Source organism: Arvicola amphibius, chromosome 2, assembly GCF_903992535.2.
Source record: "Arvicola amphibius chromosome 2, mArvAmp1.2, whole genome shotgun sequence".
NCBI lineage: Eukaryota > Metazoa > Chordata > Mammalia > Rodentia > Cricetidae > Arvicola > Arvicola amphibius.
The window spans coordinates 100,030,922-100,049,174 of NC_052048.2; the positions used below are offsets into that span (position 1 = coordinate 100,030,922).

At 42.3% G+C, this 18,253-nt stretch overlaps 1 protein-coding gene across 6 annotated transcripts in view; it reads left to right on the forward strand.

The window, feature by feature from the left end:
• The window catches only part of Kidins220 (kinase D interacting substrate 220), an 89,531-nt gene that overhangs the window by 29,909 nt on the left and 41,369 nt on the right, over positions 1 to 18,253 (forward strand). For all 6 annotated transcript variants that reach the window (XM_038318410.1, XM_038318412.2, XM_038318414.2 and 3 more), the window contains exons 12-21: positions 2,313 to 2,490; positions 3,876 to 4,040; positions 4,868 to 5,047; positions 6,179 to 6,344; positions 9,025 to 9,176; positions 9,356 to 9,645; positions 11,224 to 11,364; positions 12,575 to 12,818; positions 13,321 to 13,409; positions 14,922 to 15,066. In XM_038318410.1, the coding sequence (XP_038174338.1) occupies positions 2,313 to 2,490; positions 3,876 to 4,040; positions 4,868 to 5,047; positions 6,179 to 6,344; positions 9,025 to 9,176; positions 9,356 to 9,645; positions 11,224 to 11,364; positions 12,575 to 12,818; positions 13,321 to 13,409; positions 14,922 to 15,066 (1,750 nt within the window). The remainder of the gene's footprint in view (positions 1 to 2,312; positions 2,491 to 3,875; positions 4,041 to 4,867; positions 5,048 to 6,178; positions 6,345 to 9,024; positions 9,177 to 9,355; positions 9,646 to 11,223; positions 11,365 to 12,574; positions 12,819 to 13,320; positions 13,410 to 14,921; positions 15,067 to 18,253) is intronic.

Below are 18,253 nucleotides of genomic sequence, written 5' to 3' on the forward strand. Positions count from 1 at the left end.
TGACCTTGGTTACCACCCGAGGAGGACATCTCAGGGGTAGCTTACCACAAGTCTACAGCGAACACAGAAGAGTTGGGGATGGTGTGTTTCCCAAGTAGACTGTAGACTCACATTGATGGTCCAGTTGCCAGTACAACATGAGGCAGTTCAAAAAAACTGCCCGTATCTCCAGCTCCGGGAGATCTGATGTCTTCCTGTTTTCCTGAGGACACATACACATGCACATATTTATACACAGATACATAAATAAAAATAAAAAGATATTTTTTTTAATTAGGAAGGGCATAAAGTTTAAAAAAGACTTTGAAATAGAAACTTCTACTGGATGCAGCGTCTCATGCCTTTAATCCTAGTTCTCAGGAGACAGAGGTAGGCAGATCTTTGTGAGTTTGAGGCCAGCCAGACCCATGTAGAGAATTTCAAGGCCAGCCAGACTAGGAAAAGCAAAGAATTGTTGTGTTGCCTCCTTGTGGACACCTTACTGTCATCACCTCCTTCCTTGTTGTACCACTGACTCAGCCAACTCTGTTTCTCCACTTTGGGATAAGAAACACATTGACGTTCCCTATATCGAGGTGTCATGGGGTCCACTGTTTATAAGTGGCTGCTTGTGTCATTAGTGAGTTCCCTGAGGATTCTGTGTGGAGTCCGTTTGTGTGTCACTGTGGGAGACGGAGTCAGCACATACTTATGGACAGTTGCTCATGGGCCACTCTGTACTGGGAATTGGTGTGCTTTCCCTCTTGGGCATGGTTGAAGAGGAGGCTGTAGGAGCTCTCTGTGATGCTGCAGGTAGAATCCGGGCCTTTGTACCTACAAAGTAGAGTGCTACCCCACTGATCGGGGCTGCTGTCCCTTTAGTATTTGAAGTGACGCTTATGTGAGTTTTGAACTGTCTTTTCTTGTACTATTTCACAAAAATAAACTGTGAAATAAAGATGTTTAACCTAGCTATTGTTGCTCTTTGTTCATTTCTAGTATATTTGTGGGTTTGCTTATGTTTTCCAGAGATTTTGTGTTCTGAGGATGTTTAGCCGTCTCCAACCTCTCACAGGTTTGAGAATGTGGAATGAAGTTGAGTGGTTCAGATGTGTTGAGTTTGAGGACTGATAGACAGTCGGGGGCTGTGACCAGCAGCCACTGGGAAGTATGGGATGAGAAGCTGACAAGACCCCCAGGATGGGCATGGGAACTTGGGGGGTTAGTGCAGGGCAGGTGAGTGCATGATAGCAGTGAAGATCCAAGTGTAAAGAAAAATGAAGGTCAAAGTTGGCCCCTTAGAGTGTGTGTCATGCTCTTAGTTTTATAACTATTCTTGGTTATCAAGTTTCTTCCTTTTTATGTCGTCAGCTATATATACCATTTTATATAGAACCATTTATCAGAACCATTTTGTTTTCTGTTTTTGTGTCTTTTACCCAGCACATAAAAGTCTTTTACATTTGCTCAGTTCAGCAGTTATTGTACCACATGCACAACACAGGAAGAAAACCTAGAGAGGAACGTGAGACAGACAGTTTGGATAATGTCCTTCCCTGGGAGCCATGGTAAAGGCATACAGATCTTTTATTGTCTCAGAGTGGTCAGGGTAGAAGACAGCTGGGATGTAATTTCTAGGTTTTACATCATCAATTGTCTTCAAGGGTTGGCTTGTGAAGTAATAGACTGGGAAGATCCTTCACACGTAGGAGGTTTTCTTAGTGTGGGGTGTGTGTGTGCCCATGTTTGCAGAGTCTCATAGGAGAAGGTCAGCCAGTGGCAGGGAGTGAAAGGAGAAGAGATGGAGATACTGTACTGGACGGAGGACAGATGTGACACGGTGGAGAACGTAGAGTCATGGGATCTAAGCACTCCATAACAGCAGGTGCTTGACAAAGGTGGCAGGAACTGACGGGGTTGATCATAATGGGTGAGAACTGGCATGGAAGCTGGTAGAAGAAAGCCATGAGCTGGAATATGAACTAGTGGAGGAAAATGGCTGGCATCCTTGGACAGTGACTGTGGTGGTGGAAAGAAGGGTGCTGAGGAGTGGGTCCTGGCCTGGGAGGCTTGCATGGCAAAGGCTGCTGCTGCTCTTTAAGTGAAAGAAGAAGCGGCATGCTAGAAACCGGAGGGAGATGGTTCTGAGAAGCACTTGTAGAAAGGTAGGGAAAGAAACTGTGAAGAACACAGAGATCCAAATTCATGCTATATTTGCACCACTTATGAGAAACAGAAAACCTCCAGATCGTCTGTTTTATAGAGGCATGGAAAGTGTTGTTCAGAGCTGGCCCTGAGAATGAGCAAGTTCAGCTTGTGCTACCATTTTACAGAAAGGTGACACACCCCTGCATGTTGCTATCCGAGGGAGGAGCCGGAGACTGGCAGAACTTCTTTTACGGAACCCCAAAGATGGGCGGCTACTTTACAGGCCCAACAAAGCAGGCGAGACTCCCTACAACATAGACTGCAGCCACCAGAAAAGCATTTTAACTCAAATATTTGGAGCCAGTAAGTAATGGGTTTTGTCCTTGACTAAGCCTGTGCATGCACAATTGTATGTTGTATCTGTATGTCTGTATCTGTGTGTGCATGTATGTATGTGCATTTATCTGTATACATGTGTGTTTTGCTGGAAGTTGAACACTGGGCCCTGTCAATACTAGTCAAAAGCTTTACCGCTGAGCAACTCAACACTCCTACTTGAGTTTTTAAATAACGAACTTCCAGTAAAATTATATGGAAAAGAAACAATCCAGCACACTTGCCCCCCCCCCAAAAAAAAGATTTTCAAGGTTTTTATTAGATTTACTCATTTTATTTTATCCGTGAGTATTTTGCCTACATGTATATATGTGTCTCCCAGGCTCCCCCACCAACAAGAAGGTTTTTTAAAAACTGTGTCTGGGCTGGTGAGGTGTCCTCAAAGAGTAAACACCCTGCTGCTCAAGCCTGGCAACCTGAGCCTGATTCCTGGAGCTCAAGTTGCAGGTGGAAGACCAGAGCTGATTGCACTGAGTTGTCCTCTGACCAACCTCTTCCATGGTCATAATAATAAACACTTTTTAGTTATTCTTTCACGGTAAAAAGGATTTTTAAAAATTTATTTATGTGTATGTTTCTGTGTCTGTGAATGTATGTCGTATGTGTGCACACGTGCCCGTAGAGACCAAAAGAGGATATTGGATCCCCTGAAACTAGAGTTACAGGCATTTTGAACTGTTCGGTATGGATGCTGGGAACCAAACTTGTGTCATCAGAAAGAGCAGGAGACCCAATTAACCACTAAGACATCTGTCCAGCTCCTCTTATGTCTTCTTGATTTTCCATCCTTAAAAATAATCTCACAGTTGTTTTTGTTTGTTCGTTTGTTTGTATTGCCTTAATTTATTGGTATCTGAGGCGTTAAATCTTTGTCAAGAATTATTATTTGTTATATTCTTCATTAATACTTTATAATATATTAATATACTATTAATACTTTATAATATTTCTTTGAAAGTATCTCTAGAGTTGAAATGTCTCTTGAACTTTCCTCCTCCTATAGTTCTGAGGATTGAGCCCAAGGCTCGACTGCAGAGCTGCAGGGCTGCGTCCCCAGCCCTGGAATAATGGTTAAGTCATAGAGAAAAAAGCATTGTGTCTATTTCACTAGTTTTTTTTCCCCTTAGCTGTACTTCAAAATGATGCATCTTATCATTAAGTAATAGGTATATTATAAAAGATACATTATGTTCTTTAAAATGCAGTGTTTGTGTAAGAATCTTTGGAGCTGTTTTTAAATAGACTTAAATGTTCAAGATAAGCTACCCTCCCCCCAATAAACAGTAGGTTAGAATTGGTGTTCCTTCGTAGTGATACCACTGTTTAAGGATGTGCTGTGCTTCTCATTCCAGGACACTTGTCTCCTACGGAAACAGACGGTGACATGCTTGGTTATGATTTGTATAGCAGCGCCCTGGCAGATATTCTCAGTGAGCCTACCATGCAGCCACCCATTTGTGTGGGGTTGTATGCACAGTGGGGAAGTGGGAAGTCTTTCTTACTCAAGAAACTAGAAGGTAAAGAAATGCTTCTATGAAGTCCTCGTAGATAGTATTTTTCTGTGCTCTGAGGGTGATTGCCCCATCACAGCATCTGCCTAGGTGGTTGACATTTTACTTCCTCTAGTCCATTCTCCCATGAGTTTTCTTCCTAAAACAGGTCCAGTTGTGGGCCAGCATCCAATGCAACCCGTGGTAGTGCTTGGGTAGTGAAGTGGGTTTTTCACACACTTGTCAATTTGCAAGCCTTCCATGGGCTCTGTGCTGCCGTCAGGACCAAGTGCCCTTGCTAATAATCCAGGCCTTTCCCTCTGTTAGAAGCCTTCTCCCCAGTCCTAACACATGTACCTTTGGCTCTTCAAGGTCAGGTGTCAGTGTGCGTATAAACATGACTTCAAATTTTGTAGAAAGAATGACTGTGGTTCTCGTTATACTTGATGTACCTTTGAGAACTACGGTGGAAGGTAGAGGGGGTCGGAGAAGAACGAAGGTGATGTGTAGTTTGAACATGGAATACTGTTTCTGTTTTTGCATATGGGAAGGAACAATATATTATTTAGTACAAACCACAAAAAACCAGTATCAGTAAAACCTTGACAGATGAGAATAATGGACATAAGAGTTTAATGCATCTTCAGGACTATGGGGAAGGAAGGGCAAGTGTGCAGTAGGGGATGGGATGTGTAGGTTGACTGAAGGAAAATGATGGTTTAAATGATTAAGCAACAACAGTATTAGCTAGGGCACTTCAGTGTCCAAGTTCAAGTTTCTATTAAACAGGAAAGAATGAGTTAAAAGTTACATCTACGCAAAATAAATAACACTACACATGACTTTTCTTTCAGATGAAATGAAGACTTTTGCAGGACAGCAGATCGAGCCCCTTTTCCAGTTCTCGTGGCTCATAGTGTTCCTCACCTTGATGCTGTGTGGGGGAGTGGGCCTAGTGTTTGCTTTTACAGTTGATACAAATCTCGCCATAGCAGTTTCGTTGAGTTTCCTGGCTCTCTTATATATATTCTTCAGTAAGTCTTTGCTTTTCTAAATCTTCTTAAAAATGGAGAATAGCATTGAGTGCAAGTTACTTAGAACATCTGTTTCTTAACAATCTACTTGATTTTCATTTTTTTCTATTTATTTTTTAATTCAATCTTTTCTCATTTGCCTAGCCATCCCCATTATAAATGACTGCAAAAAAAATGATCTTTTTGCTATTTATAAGTTGGTTTAGAATACTAGTGTTCACGTCTAGCTGGCGTAGCTTTAGGAACCAGTGTACTTCTTGCTAATACTCCAGCAGGACTAGCTCACAGGCGTGCTGTCTGTTACAGCAGGACTAGCTCACAGGCGTGCTGTCTGTTAGAGCAGGACTAGCTCACAGGCATGCTGTCTGTAATACTCCAGCAGGACTAGCTCACAGGTGTGCTGTCTGTACAGCACTAACGACTCCTGTTACACTGCAGTAGATCTACTGAAAAGAAGGCTCCATGGCCGTGGATGGCCGACTTTTGGACATTTTGACTATTTGCTATGATTTTTCTGAAATCAAGCTAGAATCACTGTTTCATGACACACACCTTTAATCCCTGAAGAGGCAGGTGGATCTCTGTGAGTTTGAGACCTGCCTGGTCTACAGAGTGAGTTCCAGGCCAGCCAGGGCTACACAGAGAAACCCAGTCTCAAAAAAATAATTAAAAAAGCCAGGCTGTGGTAGCACACACCTTTAGTCCCAACACTCGGGAGGCAGAGGCAGTCAGATTTCTATATTTCTGTGAGTTCGAGGCTAGCCCGGCCTACAACAGCTAGTTCCAAGACAACCTCCAAAGCTACAGAGAAATCCTGTCTCAAAAAACCAGAAAAAAAAAAAAAAAGCAAGGGCATAGATTTGTTGCTGAGGGAAGTGGCGGCTTTAACAGTTGCAAACATAACACACTCAGCCCCTTTGCATCTGAACTACCCACTGACTTAAGGCTTGGCTTTCCCTTTGGATTCACAGTCAGTATTTTACTTTCCAGTCTTACACACTGCCAGATTCCTCGAGGAGGAATAGTTAAGAATTAATATGGACAGTCACAGTTACCCAGGCTTGGCTCCTTTTACTTGATCGTGGACTGTGAGAAAGCAAGCGCCTGACCAATTCAAACTGTCAATTTCAGTCGTTATTTACTTTGGTGGACGGCGGGAAGGAGAGAGCTGGAACTGGGCCTGGGCCCTCAGTACCAGACTGGCAAGACACATTGGCTACCTGGAACTCCTCTTCAGACTGATGTTTGTGAACCCACCTGAGCTGCCAGAGCAAACTACAAAGGCTTTGCCTGTAAGGTGAGGCGGTCCTCTTGACAGGAGGAACTTTTTTAATAAGGATGAACAAGAGATTTAAAAGAATTTTAGAAGGCATCTTATTCCAGAAAATATTGGTACCTTACTCTTTCTGATGAAAACAAAATAAAACAAAACAAAAGCCTGCCTCAGTACCTTAGAGAAACACTGTATAGTGTACAGTAGTACATCCCCTTCCCATAGGTGAGGTCACTTTCCCACAAGAACACTGTCTTTTTTTATGGTGTTTTATTTGTACAGAAACCTCTCCCTCTTCCTTGATACCTGTTACATACTTCGGGCTTTTCTGGGACAGTGCCAGGGTTTACACCAGGGCTTTGCTGAGCAACCCTCTATAATGGAGCCTCACTGCAAGTCTTCACTACCATCCTTGCCAACTCCTCGGAAAGGTGTTGGTCTTCCAGGCGGAGTTTCTGTAGGAAGAGGTCAAGACCAAGGAAGGTCCTGGCTTCTCTTGAAGGAGCAGAAACACCTGGGAACCCTGCTCATGCTGAGCTGTTCTTTCCTCATCTCTGCATAGATGTATGTGTCTAAAATTACTGCCCATCTCAAGTAGGAAGTTAGGAGAAAAATGTGGAAGGGGAAGGACACTTAAGGAATAAAGGAAAAGTGTAAGGTTCTTGATAAAAGTAAGTTTGTTTGTTTCTTCAGCTAGAAATTAAAGAGGAAAATGCTTCCATAGGAGTTAACAAAAAGACTTAAAAGCCTGTTAAAAGGTAAAGAAGTTTTAAATTATAATAAGATAAAATATATATGATTTCAGATGAATGCAAGTCATTCTAACCATCAAAACTATGATAGAAATATAGGTGAGAAAAATAAAGGCTAAAAAATACAAGCAAGACCAGCTCTCTTTATCCTTGGGTTCTGCATTGGTAGATGCAGTTAACTGTGGACTACCAATACTTTTAAAAATTGCACCTGGATGAACATGTGCAAGCTTCTTGATGCCATTAAACAATGCAGCATAGCAGCTGTTTACATAGCGTCAGCATTGTAGTAGACATCATACATAATCCAGACATGGTTTAAAGTAGAGTGAACTATGTGTGTCTTGTGTTTTATATGAGAGACTTACACTGATCCTAGACCCAGCTGTCTGTGAATACTGAGGGACTTTTGCAATTAGCATATAAATTTAAGTATTAAAAAGAGTTATAATCGAGAAGTCTTAAGATATTTGGGGTCGGAGAAATGGCTTGGTGGTGAAGAGTGCTTGTTGCTCTTGCAGAGGACCTGAGTTTTGTTTCCACACCTACAATAGGTGATTCACAAAAACCTGTAACTCCAGCCCCAGGGGATCTGATGCTCTCTTCTGCTCCACAGGCGCCTATACACATATGTACATGAGCACACACTTATGCACACACATACATGCACGTTAAAAATGAAGTAAATAACTTTTTTAAAGGATGAAAAGTTTAAAGGAAAGTATACAATTACAATGTAGATTAACACGATTGGAGGAAATTTTTACAGAAAATTAAAATAGTTTAAATTAATAAGATGGTAGTTTTGAAGAAGTTAGAGCAACTAAAGCAGTGTCAGTTAAAACTACATAATATAGTGCAGTGTCCTTCCAGACTGTAAGTTTGAAACATACTTCATCACTGGGATTTAGAGATGGAATTTAGAGATGGAAGGAAAGAATGAATTAATGCAGAAATTAATATTTCAGAGACTATAGATGTCAGTAAGTCAATTGATTTGAAGAACAACTGAAAAGAATATTTTACAGTTATTTCTAAATCCTTGGTATATGTTAATGCTATAAATAAAATAAGACATTAGAAAAGTTTGTTTAATCTTATTATTTTTAGGATGTATAGATTTTTATTGTATGTGCATGGGTGCTTTGCCTCATGTGGACTGCACATGTGGTGCCTGTGGAGTTTAGAAGAGGGGGTCAGAGTTCCTGGAGCTGGAGTTACACGTGATTGTGAGCTGCCTCGTGCGTGCTGGGAACCAAACCTCTCAAAGACCAGCAAGCATTCTTAAGCATTGAGTCTCTAGCAGAAAACTCACTTTTAAATGGTATTACTGGGCTTGAATTCTCTGTAGTGAAGGCTCTCACTTGCTCCACTCTCTGGCTGGTGTTTGAGCACTTTCTCTTTTGCCTCCTTTCCTTTAGGAGATGAAGCTCTGCCATCACTCTCCCCTTTCCCATTGTCCATTCATTGACACATTAGTGTCTTCATCAGAGAACCTCCAGCATGCTCAGGGTAGAAGATGGGCAATCCCAAGTTCTGCTTCACTCCCTCAAAACTTGAAAGGCAATATTTGTAAAGAACATAAAGAAAATATAGACTAAATGGGGACTGGAGAGATGGCTCAGTGGTTAAGAACACTGGTTGCTCTTCCAGAGGACCTGGGTTCAAGTCCCAGCACCTACATAGTGCTCACAGTCATCTGTAGGACCAGTTCTAAGGGATTAGATTTCCTCCTCTGGCTTCCGTGGGCACCAGGCACACATGTGGTGCACAGATATGCATGCAGGCACACACTCATTCACATACAATTAAAATTGTTTTAAAAAGAGGAAACAGGTACTGTCTTTTTAAAAAGAAAAAGAAAATGTAGACTAAATGATAGAGGTGGCATACGTGTGTAGAAGTTTCTGCATCAGATAGCGGAGTAACTTCCTGTTTGGTCTCGCCCCAAGGTTTTTGTTTACCGACTACAACAGACTCTCCAGTGTAGGTGGAGAGACCTCCTTGGCTGAAATGATCGCGACACTCTCAGATGCTTGTGAGAGAGAGTTCGGCTTTTTGGCTACCAGGCTTTTTCGAGTATTCAAGACTGAAGATACTCAGGGTAGGACTCCTTCCTCCCCTCCCTTCTCGTTCCTTCCTGGTGTATTTCTTGGGTGAGGAAAGTAGTAAATGTTCATTTTCCTTCATGAGACCATGAATTGAACCTCTTGACCATAAATATCATGGTATTTTGGGTATGTGATATGGCATTAATTGTCAATGCTATTTGTTCTATTTCAGGTAAAAAGAAATGGAAAAAAACATGCTGTCTCCCGTCATTTATCATCTTTCTTTTCATCGTGGGCTGCATTATTGCTGGAATTACTCTTCTGGCTATATTCAGAATTGACCCCAAACATCTGACAGTGAATGCTGTCCTCATATCAATTGCATCTGTTGTGGGGTTGGCCTTCGTGCTGAACTGCCGGACATGGTGGCAAGTGCTGGACTCTCTCCTGAATTCTCAGCGAAAACGCCTCCACAGTGCTGCCTCCAAACTACATAAATTGAAAAGTGAAGGGTTCATGAAAGTGAGTACTCACCATTCGGAAACTGAGGTGGGAATATGCTGCCATTGCCCTGCTCACTGGGCATGCTCTTGGTATATCAAAGGGTTATATGTAAGCTGTATTGTTGTTTTGGTTTTTTCTTTGTTAACTGTTAGGTACTAAACCTGGGACCTTGTGAATACTAGGCAAGTATCTTGCCACTCAGCTACATTTTGTTTGTAACTGAGTTTGTTGTAGTTAGTTTAGTTTAATTTGTTTGTTAGGTTTATAGGAAAATTTAGATATACCCCAATATATCTTGTGCTACCACACACACACCTGTCATCAGCGTGCCACAGTTGCTCTGGTTGATGAACCTGCAGTAGTCCTTTATAGTCAGACTCCTTGTCCACAGTTTATGCTAGGTTCAGTCTTGGTGCTGTACATTTTGGGGGTTTGCATAATTATTCAGTAATATACCTATGATCATACTATTTTTGCTGCCGCAAAAGCCCCTGCCTCAGCTCAGCCCTCTGTCTCTCCAGCCCCAGTCAAACACTGATGTCAGTAGTCTTTTCTAGCATGTCGTGTAGTTGAAACCATACAGTATGTGCGTTTTCATACTGGCTTCTTTGACCTCATAATAGACATTTATTTTCCCTTCCATACCTTAAAATGTTACTGCTTTCTAGGCCTGGATAATATTGTTGTCTGAATGAAGAGTGTATGTTTATTCAGTTATATGCTGAAATATAGCTTTGTTGATTTAGATTTTAACAGTTATGAATAAAATTGCTATAAATATCTGTTCAGGTTTTTGTGTAGATGATAGTTTTTTAGCTCTTTTGAGTAAATACCAAGGATTGCAATTCCTGGCCCTTATGGTATGAGTGTATTTAGCTTTGTTAAAAACTCGATACCACCACAGAGCCAAGAGTAGTCCAGTAATCAGTAGGTCTTTTGGGTGGAATTCAAGTCCAAGTCTTTTGTCATTCAGAGTCTGTGTAGAAGGGAGCGGCGGGCTGTGTCCGGCCACCGGGCCGCCAGCTAGCTTTACACCCGAAATAATTACACGGAAGCTGTATTCTTTTAAATACCGCCTGGCCCATAGTTTCAGCCTCTTATTGGCTAATTCTCACATCTTCCTTTAACCCATATTTAGTAATCTGTGTAGCACCACGAGATGTGGCTTACCAGGAGAGATCTTAACCTGCGTCCATCTCGGAGAGGAGAAGCATGGAGACTCACTATCGCGACTGCCTGAAGCTACTCCCCTCTCTTTCCCAGAATTCTGTTCTGTCTACTCCACCTACCTAATTTTCTGTCTCTTAAAGGGCCAAGGCAGTTTTCTTTATTAATTAACCAATGAAAGTAACATAGACAGATAACTCTCCTCCATCAAGTCTGTGATTTTGGCAAGCTTGTCTCTGAACCCATTCAGTCCTTTGTAAATTCCTATCACAGTGTTTCCTCATGACATGTCAGCCAATACACCAAACCCTTACCACAGTTTTTAGTGGAACTGCCGCTGGCAGTAAGAACTTTGGATTTCTCCTCCTCTTGTTGGATGGCTTTCTCTTCTCGTATTTCATCTTCTTGTGTCTTCTGTGCTCTGTGCAGGTCCTGAAGTGTGAAGTGGAGTTGATGGCCAGGATGGCAAAAACCATCGACAGCTTCACTCAGAATCAGACAAGGCTGGTGGTCATCATCGATGGTCTGGATGCCTGCGAACAGGACAAGGTCCTTCAGATGCTGGACACTGTACGTCTCCCTGTCTCCAGACTTGTCACTGTGGCTATGTAGGATGCATGACTTCACAAAATATCTCAACTCTGATGGAAACTGTGCTTCTTATTTAAAAAACACTGGTTTCCTCTAATGACTTTCTCTTTTGTAAAAATAAATAATTGTTTTGTTTTGTTTTTCGAGACAGGGTTTCTCTATAGCTTTGGAGCCTTTCCTGGAACTAGCTCTTATAGGTCAGGCTAGCCTCGAACTCACAGAAATACAGAAATCTATCTGCCTCTGCCTCCTGAATGCTGGGACTAAAGGTGTGTGCTACCACAGCCTGGCTATTTTTTTAAATTATTTTTTTGAGACAGGGTTTCTCTGTGTAGCCCTGGCTGGCCTAGAGCTCACTCTGTAGACCAGGAGGTCTCAAACTCACTAGAGATCTGCCTGCCTCTGCCTCCTGAGTGCTGGGAAAACAAACTAATTTTTTAGTGTAGAAATACTGTAAAAGTAAATGTTTAATCAGGAACGTGTTTAAATAATCTCAAGGTGATGATGGCTTAGGAAAAAAGACAAAAACAAAGCAAGCAAAGAATCAAGCTCCATGTGGAGTGTCTCTCAGTGGCACGTGTGGCTCCACAGACAGTCGTGTTTGTATTCTGAGATGACAGAGGAGTCTACGAATTTATAGTCTTGTGCTGGAAACAGAATACAGTACTCTAAGGTGTGTTATAAACAACAGTGGCAAACTGCAGATATGTGCACCCAGGACTTCACATGTATTCACAGAAAATTTCTTTGGTGTAGGCTGTAGCTATCTGAAAAGGATATTAACTGTTCTCTTTGTTGTTTTTGTTGTTGGTGGATGATAGCGCCAACACTAAGATTGAGCCACCTATAAAAAGTGTTTTTATAGGAAATAAATTTTTATGAAAAATGAATGATATTCAGAAAACATAGCACCAAAGGATAGAACAGGTTTATTTTTTGTTTTGTTTTGTTTTTTTTTTTTTCTCTCCCCTGAAATATGTTTTCCCTGCATAATACTGGCTATCCTGGAACTTGTCCTGTAGAGCAAGTTGGCCTCAGATTCAGAGATCTGACTGCCTCTGCCTCCCAAGTGCTGGCATTAAAGGTGTGCACCACCACTGCCCAGCTAAGGATAGTACAGATTTTAAGAAGATATTATTTTGTGTAATCTTAAAATTTGTGTCATGTTCATGCCTTTCTTCTACCACAGGTCCGAGTTCTGTTTTCAAAAGGCCCCTTTATTGCCATTTTTGCAAGTGATCCACATATTATTATAAAGGCCATCAACCAGAACCTGAACAGTGTGCTTCGTGATTCAAATATAAATGGACATGACTATATGCGCAATATAGTTCATCTACCAGTTTTTCTTAATAGTCGAGGGCTTAGCAATGCAAGAAAATTTCTTGTAACTTCAGCAACAAATGGGGACATTTCATGCCCAGATACCACAGGTAGGTATCAAATCCTAAAGTCCTTGGGCTTGTGGTAGTCTTAAAGGTTTTATAGTCTCTTTTTACCTTGAAAGATAATGTCACTATTTTACATATCTTTAATATCACACGAAACAACTTTACACACATGGTGCTTTATTTGGTGACTTCTCTATTGCTGTGATGGATTGCCATGAGCAGGGCAACTTAGAGGAGGAGGAGTTTATTTGGGCCATGGTCCCCGAGTGGTGAGAGTCCAGCACCATCATGGTGGGGAAGCATGGCAGCAGGCATGGCAGCTGAAGTAGCAAGTTGTGAGTTCACATCTTAAATTGTAAGCAGGAAACAGAGCAAATGCAAAATGGCATGCCTCTTTAAATTCTCAAAGCCTACCTCCAGAGGCACATTCCCTCCAGCGAGGCCTCAGCCCCTAGACCTCCTGGGCAGTGCCATCAGCTGGGGACAAGTGTTCTGCGGGACTGTCTTTAAACCACCAGAGTGATGGCCCCATGTGTTCTTCCAGGGGTGCAAGACGATGCTGACAGAAGAGTCTCACAGAACAGCCTTGGGGAGATGACAAAGCTTGGGAGCAAAACAGCTCTCAACAGAAGGGTAAGGCGCCATCTGTGCCATCAAACTTAATTATGTGATTGAGTTTTGCTTACAGTGTTGGGGACTGGACCCTGAGCAGGCTAGGCATGTATTTTGCCCTTTGGCTATACTCTGATTGTGTTTTGTTAGCAGTTATTCAGATTAAGTTAATCCTCCTAACACTCTTCTATAGTCACAATGTTAAGGTCTTGAAACCAACGTCAGTGCTGAGCCTTCTTCCCACTTCCGCTGTCTCAGAGCTCCTGTACCTGGAGCAGCAAGGGCCTTGAGCTGGTGGGGTCTCTGTCCTCTGCAGCCTCTGCCCAGTGACTAGTGAGACTTCCCAGTCCAGCAAGTGATTGTGCCCTCGCGTTTGTTCCTGAGCAGGTGCCACCTCTGCCTTTATCTTCTTAGCTTCTTCCTCCTTGCCCAGCTTTACAAGGTCTGTATTGTAGTCTCCACACCCATGTGTGGTTCTGGGACCTTCCAGTCTCCGTGGGTTTCTGGTCCACCCATCTTATTCGTAGGTGTGTTTACCTAGGTTTATAAAGTGAGAAGATGTCCACCTACAGGGAAGCTTTGCTGATAGTGCTGCTTAGGGGTGACTGATACGATTATACTGGCATTTTTTTTTTTCTGGTTTGCTACCATTTGGACATGACTTTTTAAACCTTGTGTCTTTGGTTTTGTGCCCACATGCTTTACAGATATGAATTCAAAGTTAGTATGAATGACAGTTGACATAGTCAGGGGAGTATGTGTTTCAGTATTTTGAATTTCTCTCTAGGAGTCCAGGTCCTTGGGTACCTGTGATTGCATCCACCTACCCCACACTTCAGGACTCAAGGCTCTGCCTCTGTTGTGTCTGTTCTTGTCTTAGGAGATGGGATTTTATCTATTCCAGCCCACTCTGCAGAGCACCTTTCCCTCTGTGAGGAGCTGTGAGGAAAGTTAGGAGTGGCTGTGCTGGGAGAAATTGAGTAACACTTTCAAACAGCCTACAAATAGAGATGCTGGGTCCCTAGAACAATGCGGGAGCTTGCTTTATTGTCTTAGGGTTCCTTCAGTGTAGAGGCTTTCTGGAATCTGACTGGGATTCTCTTTATGGAGTTCTGCTCACCTCCCATCTTGACATTAAGCTTTCCCTAACTGTCCAGCTCTCAGTGGGCATGCATGCATATATTGCTGCCAACTCTACCTTTTAACTTCCCTGTAAGCTTCTGCCTCAGAAGTAGTTGTACTTGATTAGCATATAACCTTCCTTTTAGGTTAACATTGCGAATTGTGCTATTTTTTTTTTCCGAGATAGGGTTTCTCTGTAGCTTTGGAGCCTGTCTTGGCACTAGCTCTATAGACCAGGCTGACCTCACAGAGATTCATATGCTTCTGCCTCCAGAGCACTGGGTTTAAAGGCCTGTGTCACTGCCCAGCTGAATTTTGCTATTCTTACCCAGAGTTGACTCTGCAGCCCCTTTTGTTATTCTTATCATATGCACACATTAATTCTCTCTTACTGGTGGTGGTCTGTTTCAGGATACTTACCGCAGAAGACAGATGCAGAGGACCATCACCCGGCAGATGTCCTTCGATCTCACGAAGCTGCTCGTTACGGAGGATTGGTTCAGTGACATCAGTCCTCAGACCATGAGACGATTACTCAATATTGTTTCTGTGACAGGTGACTTTGTTTCTTGTGCTATATTTAGTGGTAGTAGGCGCTAAACTCAGGGCTTGCACGAGCTCGGTGAGTGTTCTGCTATCTGTCCAGTGTCCCCACCTGTCACCACAGTAAACTTCAGCGCTAACAGAGCATGCTGCCATCACCTTTGTTTTTATTAAGTGGATGTCAATAGTAGTTGACAATCAGATGTCATTTGGAAATTTATTTTAAGATTTCATGATTTTAAAAGTCTTTTGCTTAATATTTAGGGTAAGTTTATACTAATTTATGTTACAGCACAAATTAATTGTGTTGAAATTCAGATTTTTATATACTACTATGTTGTTTTAGTTTTTATATGATATTTTGAATAAAATGTTTGTAAATGTAGATTATTAGTCAGATGGTGGTGATACGCACCTTTAATCCCTGCACTTGGGAGGCAGAAGCAAGTAGATCGCTGAGTTCTCGGCCATCCTGCTCTACAGAGTGGGTTCTAGGACTGCCAGAGCTACACAGAGAAACCCTATCTCAAAAAATAATTGAGATTATTGCTGTGACCGAATTATTTATGTGGATGCTACTCTTTGCTATGTTAAGACTCACTAGCATTAGGATAGTCTTCGATATACTTGTAATGTGACTTACAGAATGTGTTTCTTTCCTTGCATGGTATTGCTTGATACTTTCTGATATTTCCTAGTGTTGTCTGTCAACTGGAATTGTACTCTAAACTAAGTCATAAACTGTATTACAGGTAGAGTTGTACCAAACATAGCATTTTTCTAGCTTAATCCCTTTAGGTGAGACGCCAACCTTCTTATGCTGGTTGGACAGTGGAACTGTTTCCTGATATTATCAATAACACTGATACATCCTGTCATCCTCTTTGTGCCTGGAGTTGGTCTGGATGTTGTAGAAATGAAACAGTCAACAAGACAGTACACTTCTCACTCAAATTCTTCCTCTCCTTGGGACTTCTCCTGCCCCCCACCCTGCCCCTACTCTCAGCAAAGCGCCTTGATAGTTCACTGCCCTTTCTCATACCACTCTACCACTAAGCCTTTCAAACTCCCCCAATGCCCTTCTTCTCAGGACTTCCTCCAAAGTTGCACTTCTAGTTCCCCAGTAACTTCCACATGAATCTTGAAGTGGCCAGGTCCCAGTCCTTGTCTGGACCCCACAAGCAGCTATGACAGTGTGTTGGTTGCTTCTTTAAGTGCTTCTTTCCTTTGGTGTGCAGAGTGCTACACTTACTGGATTTTCCTCCTAGCTGTTGTTAGTTAGGCTGCTCTTACTGCTGCCCTTGACTATAGTTCCTGGAGCTCAACTTTCTATCTTTACCAGCTGTTGTAACTTGGTCTGCAATGGTTCCGTATGAGCAGTAGGTTTTCTTACTCCCTTAAGTTTTAGCTTAGGTGTCAGTTTCTCCATGAGACCTCTGCATCTCATATGAAGTGGCTCTTCATCCTGCTCCACAGAAAGCTGTCTTCTATCATTGTTGCTTATTCTCCCTTACTCTCTGGGATGGGAGAGCCTCATATGAGAGTTTTTTTGTCTGTTTTGTTTAACCGCTATACCTACTACAGCATCTGCGATTGATTGTTAGTGAATAAGAGACCCGAATGAAATTAGAACTATGCCTTACATACTTCCTGTAAGAAACACTCTAAACAAAAGGAAGAGCAAGGCAAAGGCTATGAGGTGGGATTTCAAGAACAGCTGGAGTGCAAGCCTTTGTGGAGCTGGCACGGGAGAACTGTGGGAAGTGGTGTAAAGAATTGCAGCTCCTTCAAGGCCTTCTGGCTCTAAAATCCACAGGAAGGAATTTAGATTGTTTACACATCTTTGGGTACTAGAAACAGACCCGAGTTCATATCTTTAAATAATTGATGCTAAAGCCAAGCTTAGTAGCACAGACTCAAAATCTTAGCTACTCACAAGACTGAGGCTGAAGGATCTCAAGTTCATGGCCAGCCTGGGCAATGCAGTGAGTTGGATGTGGAGGTTTTACATCTATAATACTAGCACACTGGAAGTGGAGGCAGGAGGATCAGGAAGCCAAGGCCAGCTGGGCTACATGAGACCCTATATTTAAAAAGACAAAAACTCAACCTTCTACAGAAGTATATTATCAAGCTTATTTTAGTGTTCAGCTTGTCACTTTTGCTGCTCCCCACAAAAAGACCCATTTAGTTAGATGCTCATAGTTATTTCATAGGTTTGTTTGCTTATTGGATTTATTGCTTGTGCCACTGAGTCAATGCTTCCTAGGAAGGCTGTAGCCATATCATCTATTTTGTTCTGGGCTTTACCCCAGCGTCAGTGTTTATGATGAGTCTATATCATGCATAGCTGGCAAACATGGTGACTTAGCTCACTCCTATCCAGCAGAGTAGACCCCACCTCCCCCGGAAACTCCATGGTGAAAATTCAGAGAGTGAGGGTGTGAGGCAGGGGGAGAATTGGATGAGGAGCCATCATCTATATGATGACAGTCTGGGGAAAGAGAATTGCCGTTAGAGTCTGTCAGACAAGTAGATGCAAGTCCAGGTACTGAACTGATGATGGAGTATAAAACTGGGTGTTTTCAGTTAAGAACCAAGCCTCAGTTTGTAGTCCTGTCAAGTCAAGGTGAAGGTGATGGTGGAAAGAAGTCTTGACTCTGAAGGCTTAAGGATTGTAATTGCCCACAAGTGCACATACCCCGAGATAGAGAGCTGAATTAGTCCTCTGAACACCCTGCAAACGGTCATTTTATTCAGTGTATAACGTACAAGTTTCAGATACCTGTACCTGGGTTGGTGGTTAGTAACACGATCTAAGTAAGGAAGAATGGAGGTCCATGACGTCATACAGCAGAGCTGCACAGTGCGTTTGGGCTCCTTGGGGTCCAGGGAGAAGTCACTAGTAGTCAACCTCAGAGCACTGAGAGACTGCCATGGTGTTTCATTTTGTCTCTTGGTTTATTTTTTGAGACAGGCTTTCACTGTAGCCCAGGCTAGCTTTAGACTTGTCGTATCCTGCTGCAGCCTGCAGTGCCGGGATTACTGTGTTTGCCACTATGCCCTCTGAACCTTTAAAATCTGGATCTTAGAAACCATACATAGACTAGGTTTAGGTCTGTATTATAACCAAAGAGCAAGATTTTCAAATTTGAAAGATCAGTTGCTTGTGACTATACTAAACCTTCTACTTAGTATGT